Source organism: Lagenorhynchus albirostris, chromosome X, assembly GCF_949774975.1.
Source record: "Lagenorhynchus albirostris chromosome X, mLagAlb1.1, whole genome shotgun sequence".
Classification (NCBI taxonomy): domain Eukaryota; kingdom Metazoa; phylum Chordata; class Mammalia; order Artiodactyla; family Delphinidae; genus Lagenorhynchus; species Lagenorhynchus albirostris.
The window spans coordinates 94,373,384-94,380,453 of record NC_083116.1 but is presented as its reverse complement, the minus strand read 5'-3'; the positions used below and the strand labels follow the sequence as shown (position 1 = coordinate 94,380,453).

General features: G+C 43.4%; 1 protein-coding gene across 1 annotated transcript; it reads right to left on the bottom strand.

Annotated features, from left to right (window-relative positions):
- Window positions 1-4,432: 4,432 nt before the first annotated feature.
- On the bottom strand, window positions 4,433-5,471 carry PPP1R2C (PPP1R2C family member C). Its single transcript, XM_060137357.1, is given in 3 exon segments — window positions 4,433-4,941; window positions 4,944-5,131; window positions 5,386-5,471. Coding segments are annotated over 3 exon segments (783 nt in total).
- Window positions 5,472-7,070: the final 1,599 nt, after the last annotated feature.

The following is a 7,070-nucleotide window of genomic DNA, read 5'->3' as shown; positions in this document are numbered from 1 at the left end:
GACGTGCCTCTCCTGCTGCCACTCTCCTGGCCTTCCTCCACACCCCCTCCCCAGCCATCTGGAGGAATGAAGGGATGAGGTTATGCACCTCTCTCCCCACAGCACATACCAGCACCCTCCCTGACCCAGGGTTTCAACAATGGCCCCAATGTTCCAGAAAAGGACAATACAGCTGCATAAAGCATGAGCCAACAGAAGGAAGCATGGTTTACAGTTCACATTTTACATAACTGCTTCGCTTCTGAGACAGAGTATCTACAATTCCTCATTCCAATAAGATAAAAACAAAACTCTCAGCATTGTCTAGTGGAAACGGATTCTTCAAGAATGCAATGCAGAACCCTTTGTTACTCCCCTCTATGTGCTCATCTCTCTCTGTTTACCTCCCCACATGTGAATCCTGCTATGGTTTGCCCCCAGTCCCTTTTGTACTGCACTCCTCCCCAAGCCCAGCCAAGTGTGAGCTGGGCCTCCTGTACTCCTGAACCAGATCAGGTCTCAAGGGCTAGGCTCCCTCTGTCCTCGCCTTCAGACAGGAGGACCTCACAAGAGACCAGAGCTCCTCTGAAGGCTGCTGCTCTCTCTGCAGGCATTTGGAAATCACTTCTTTGCTTTCAAGCAGTTACATGACCTAAACCAGGACTCATCCCTCTTTTAATACAGGCAGCCTCTTCCTCTTAAGGCTTCATAAATGATCATTTCAGAACCATACAGGTCTCCCCCACTAGACTCAGACCTCCTTAGGGGCAGAGGTTGTATTTCATTCATCTTTCTCTCCCTAGCCCCGGCTATTGCCTCTGACACGTGGCTGTACTTGGTAAATGTTTGTTCACTTGAAAGTGCAATTGACAAATATGCTTTCACTCAGTGGCATCTTTGTGTGAGTGAATGTCTCAGGTTCCTGGCTGAGCACAGGCTCAGAATAGGGGATGGGAGGAAGTAGCAGGAGGACTTAGGGCTCGGGGCAGTGTGTCAGAGGGCACGGGCAGTTCCTAGGTTGGAGAACATTCTCCTTAGACCGGTTGTACTTCTCAGCTGTACAGAAAAATAGCCCCTCCTACACTATCAGGACAGACGTGTGTGCTTAGGGGAGGGTGAGAGGGGGGCCTTCTATCACCATCAAGGACCTGCATTGAGCCAGTGTTGTATGGTGGGGAAAAGACCATGCCTGAGTCAGCCAGACAGGCCTGGGTGTGAATCCTGATTCTACCACCTAGCAGCTATAGACTTGGGCCAATTACGTAATTTTAATTATTTGAAATTTTCTCATTTCTAAAACGGGCAAAATACTCTTTTAAAGGATCGTTGGCATCATTCAATTTGATAAGGCTTTCAAAGCCCTGGTACCGAGTCTGACACATTGCATATACTCAATAAATGACAATTAGTAGTACAGGCTGTGGTAGTAGTATTGCTTTAATTATTTGGTTGGGTGGAGAAGAGAACTCTTCTTTTCCTCATCATTTCTTCACTAAGATTTCGTGTCCTCTTGATGACAGTTCGGAGTTAATGACTCATTGAGAGCTAGTCCTGACTTTTAAAGCTAGTGAACTTAAACCTCCATTCTTCTTTTTTTTCCCCCTCATTTTTTTTCCTCTCCTCCCTTCCCAACTCTTCACTTCTGGGTACCTCTTTCTCTCCTTTCATTTTTATAATCCCCCCCCAGTCAATATGTATACCATGTTCTTCATTTACTCTAAGGTGTGAAGGACTGATAAGTACTACAGTGTTAGTCCCAGGTGGTATTTGCACACAAAGAACAAAATCCTTCAAGTGAAAATACTAAGACGCTTTGAGTTCAGTGTTTGTCAAATTGAGGTTTTAATTCAAAGGAACAAATTTAGTGGCTCTTACTATCATTTTTTAAAATAATATCGTGCCTTATTACAACATGTTATTTAGTGTACTAATGTAGAGGGAAAAAATGGAAATAATTTCAAAGTCTAGGGGGAAAATGCATTTGCTTTGACCTTCAAGTGGAAGTTACTTTTTTTTAGCAATCCATTTATACCATTTTCTGTCCCAGGTTTTAAATAGCCAGCCTGGCTGAATTTAATTCTTAAAAATGAGTGAACAAATGGTAACATCAAAGGAGTTAAGCAGAGGAGGTGATGCTGATAGAAAGTTGAAACTGGAACTGAACATTTTCAGATTCCTTTTTCCAAAGGAAAATCAAACAAATAATAAAGGTCCATTTTCTATGCATCCTAATGCCGTGTCACTTAATTAGGAAATCATGATGTGGAAAAAAATGTCTTTCTGGATTACATTTGACTAGGGTACCAAAAGCACTATGAATAAAAGGAAAAACTGATAAACTGAACCACATCAAAACTAAAACCTTTTGCTCTGCAAAAGTATCTGTAAAAGGATAAGGTGCAGATTGTGAAAAATTTGCAAATCAAAGAACTCTCAAAACTGAACAGTAAAATAATCAAAAAATGGGCAAAAGGCATTTCACAGAAGAGGATATACAGATTGCAAATAAGCACGTGGAAAGATGTTCCACATCATTAGCTATTAGCGAAAGGCAAAGTAAGACATCAGGACACATTTATAAAAATGACCTAAATAAAAAATAGTGACAACACCAAATGCTGGTGAGGATGCAGAGAAACTGGAATGCTCACACATTGCCGCTGGGAATGTAAAATGGCACAGTCACTCTGAAAAACATTTTGGAAGTTTCTTAAGAAACTGTAACTACCATGTGAGCCAGCAATTGCACTACTGGGTATTTATCCCAGAAAAGTGAAAACTTATGTTCACACAAAAACCTGTACATGAGTGTTCATAGGAGCTTCATTTGTAATACCAAAATCTGGAACTAGTCCATGTGTCCTTCAGTGGGTGAAAGGGCGAAAAAACCTGGTACATCCCAGAAGGTTACATGCTATATGATTTCATTTATAGAACATTCTTGAAATGACAAAATTATAGAAATGGAGAACACATGTGGCTATAAAAGGGCAACATGAGGGATTCTTGTGGTGATGGAATGTTCTGTATCTTTTATTTATTTATTTTATTTATTTATTTTTTTGCGGTACGCGGGCCTTTCACCGCTGTGGCCTCTCCCGTTGCGGAGCACAGGCTCCAGATACGCAGGCCCAGCAGCCACGGCCCACGGGCCCAGCCGCTCCGCGGCATGCAGGATCCTCCAGGTCCGGGGCACGAATCCGCATCCCCTGCATCGGCAGGCGGACTCTCAACCACTGCGCCACCAGGGAAGCCCAATGTTCTGTATCTTAATTGTACTGACGTCAATATCCTGTTGTGACATTGTACTACCATTTTGCAATATGTTACCACTGGGGGAAACTGGATGAAGAGTACACAGGATCTCTGTGTATTATTTCTCACAACAGCATGTGAACCCACAGTTATCTCAGTAAAAATTTCAATGAAAAAAAATGGAAATACACATAAAACCTTTGGGCTGACGTCTGTCTGTGTACATTCAGGAACTATGATCATGTCACTGGTTGCACAGGAGTCAGTTGTGAAAAAAAAAAACCTCAGTTGTTCTCTAAAAGCTAATTAGGACAAATGATGAACTCATAATAGCAAATTATTTAGCAGGCTGTAAACCAAAAAGGTGTAGAAATGTAGCAGTTGGATTCTTTTTCCTGACTATAGCACTTCTGCTATTCAGTCTATTTTCTCCACATATTAAAAGCCTGAAGAGGCCATGATGGTTGAAATAGAAGTGACATTACTGCAACAAATAAAAGAATATTTAAGAGAAAGAAGAGTTTCTAATATTTTGACAATCTATGATACTCCATAAAGCCTTGTGCTGTGTATGCCCCAGGAGGACTGAGGAAGCAAAGCGTGGAGAGGGTAAGACAGGTCTAAGGAACCACTTAGATAATATTAGACTTTTACAAATAATTGATATCAAATCTGCCCATCTAGTGCACAAAAACAAAATAGACGTTGGCACCATTTTAACCTGATAATCCATGGGAAAAGGACTATTTTTTTATTGAGAAAACATTCAGTCATTTCCTTATAAACACTGAAAGCAAATAAAGGGAAAATTTAAAGGTAAAATGTAACAATAACTCTTATAATATATCTCCTCTCAATTAAACAGGCCAATCACCCTAAAGACAAGTATTTTTCAGCCTGAATATTTATCAGACTACATAACCCACTGTACCAATTGCATTTAGATTTTGTAACAAAACCTTTTCTATAAAAGTTAGTACAGCTAGAAGTGAATATAAATCAGTCCCCCTTTACACATTTTAACACATCGAAAGCTATATGCTACGTACATCAACCAACAGTTTTCTCAAAGTAATGGGGCTTTAGACGAATATCAGAATTGGTATTTGTGGCAAAGAACCAGACAGAATAGCAAGCAGGGATTTTTCCAGTTAACCTATTATCTTCTAAGTTTACCGTTTAATTATCGCAGTACAATTTAACTGATAAGTATTTCAGTACTTGAAGCATGAGCTCTACAGAACAAGAAGCCGCAGGTTATAGTAACAGGGTTTGGATCTGACAAACAATTGCAGCGTTGATCAAACGTTGTCTTCTTGTCATTGAATGACTGGGTCTGCAGTTCCTCGTCGCTGGTGGGGCCGTCCTCTGATTCTTTCATGGTGGTAGTCTTGTCTTGGCTGGTGGCACGCCAACTTTCTTTGTTTTCGTCCTCAACCTCCTCACGTTGTGGATCTTTGGAAATCAGCTGTCTGGCCAGTTTGATGTTCAGTCCTTGGTTGCAGTGAAGCTTCCTTTTCATTTCGAACTGCCACTGTTTCTCTTGTTTGTCCAGGAAGATTTTGCTGGTGTGCGCCCCATCCTTCTTCGGCTCCCGCCCTGGATAGTTGAGCTCCGAGGTATCAGTGGTGGCTAATTTATTAGCTAAGCTGTCGAGGGTCATGGCTTCTTTAGTTTCGAAATCACTCTTTGCACCTCCTTCCTGTCCTCCTCCAGACCGAGCTGGCGAGCGCCGGGCTCATTCATCTTCATGAAATCGCAGTTTCTGTACGCTGGGCGGTAGGTCGCCAGGAAGTTCGACTCATCCCACTTCTGGGACTTCCCGGCCCTGGTGTCACAAAGTCCAGCGCGGGTGATGCCACAGTGGTCCCCGCCGCCATCAGCGCCGCCGTCAACGCTTGGGGGGGGGGAGGGGAGGCCAAGAGGACCTATGTTTTTGTTTGTTTGTTTGTTTAGTAGTGTAAGATAGGAAATCTGCCTTCGTTGCACATGAAACGGGGAAGCACTGTCTTGTGAATTTCTCTATCCCCTGTCTGTGTGCGGGCGGACAGTGTAAAACGTATTTCTCCCTGGGGGTCACAGGCCAAAGTTTCAAAGCCACTCCTTGGGTTGGAAAGATTGGAGACCTAGGGGCTAGAGGACCCTTCCTACCCTGACCCTCGGTTAAAGGTCCCAATGCCCAGACACTTACACTGGCTGGGAACTCCTCCCTCTGCCCCCCCCCCCCAATCCTCCATGATCACATATTGTTTCTTCTCCTATCCAGCCCTTCGCTACTGGCTTAAATATTTCAAGAAACTCCAATTCTGCCGCCACCCTGATTCAAGTCACCACCATCTGTGGTCGGGGTCACCGTCACAGCCTCTGAACTAGCCCTCATCCCCATCACCCCTCCTGCTGCCTTCCGACCTCTCATTCACCCTCTATTCAGTGTGGTCTTTTAAAAACGCCATCAGATCTTGTCGCATCTCTCTTTCAAACCCTTTAACGGCTGCCCATTTTCTTTCACATAAAGACCCAAATCCAGAAGAGGCAGAAAGCAGCTCTATGATGGGCTCCCCCTGCACCCCAGTTCTCCGCACCCTGCCTCTAGCTTTGTATGCTGGCCTTTCGGTTCGAGGAGCGCTCTCCTCCCTTCCTGTCCCAGAGTTTTTCCCTGGGTTCTTCCCACAGCCTGCAGTGCCCCTTCAGATTTCAGCTCAGTCATGACTGCCTTACAAGAGCCTGTTTCCTGACCTCCAAAGCAGATAGGGTGCTTTCATGGCCTCTCTTATTGTCCTTGACAGCACTCGGAGTTGTGGCAATTATGTGTATTATCTGTGTACACTAGATGGTCAATTCCAAGACACAGGGGAAGGTGTCTGTTTTTCTCAGGATTGTCTTCAACTTCACAGCATGATGCTGTAGCTGGCATATAGTAGGTATTACCACAATATTTATGGAATGAAGAATAAGTGATAGGTGACAGGTAATTGGAAGACTGAGATTTGTGAGTGGAGAAAAGGGGGCTCTGGAGTTTTCACTGTCAGTTACAATTTGTTCAATCAGTCACATGAGAAAAACACCCCACATGTGGAAGTTGGGGACTGTCCCAAAGAGTGACTTCGGAACATTCTGTCTTTCACAGGCCTCATATTTCATAGGCAGTGACAGTCTTCTCAAAAACAAAAAGGAAATTAAGATCCAGTTTCACATTTTACCCTCCAGGTAGCATTCACAAGAGGTTTTTTTTCCCCCCTTCTGATAACATTTTGCTTCCTCTTCTCTCCCTCAACGTCTTTCTACATTTTAGAACACAAAAGCAAAAGCATGAAAGAACCATAAAACTTTTACAGGGGTCTTAAGTACCTTAAGTTCAAGTTGTCCTGTATTCTCCAAAGTCCTACTAACTTCAGGAGCTCTGCAATCACTTTAAAACTGTGTTATTCATCTCAGAAAAAGAATCTCCTGATACCAGTACTCTTTGAAAAAAGCTGTATTGTGTGGTAAGGGCTTTCAAAAGCTGATCTTCAGGTCTACAGGAACACCCTCCGGTATGTGAGGGGGCAAAAAAACCAACTTTCATTATTCAGAAATACTCCAGGCCACTCTTTTCAAAAACCTGCCTGAAAGGCAGCACAGACCCGCACAAACGCAATTGGTCCTGGCTGGCAGGCACAGTGGGTCTGTGCGTGTTTAGCTGTAAACAGGATGTTGAGGGAGACGCTGAAAATCCAAAAGCAAAATCCAGTGCATTGGGATTTTGCTTTTCAGTGTACACAGCACCCACCCCACATACTGTGATCTGAACATACAAGCTGTTCAAGATAGAATGAGTCAGCCCTCCCGAAGTTCTT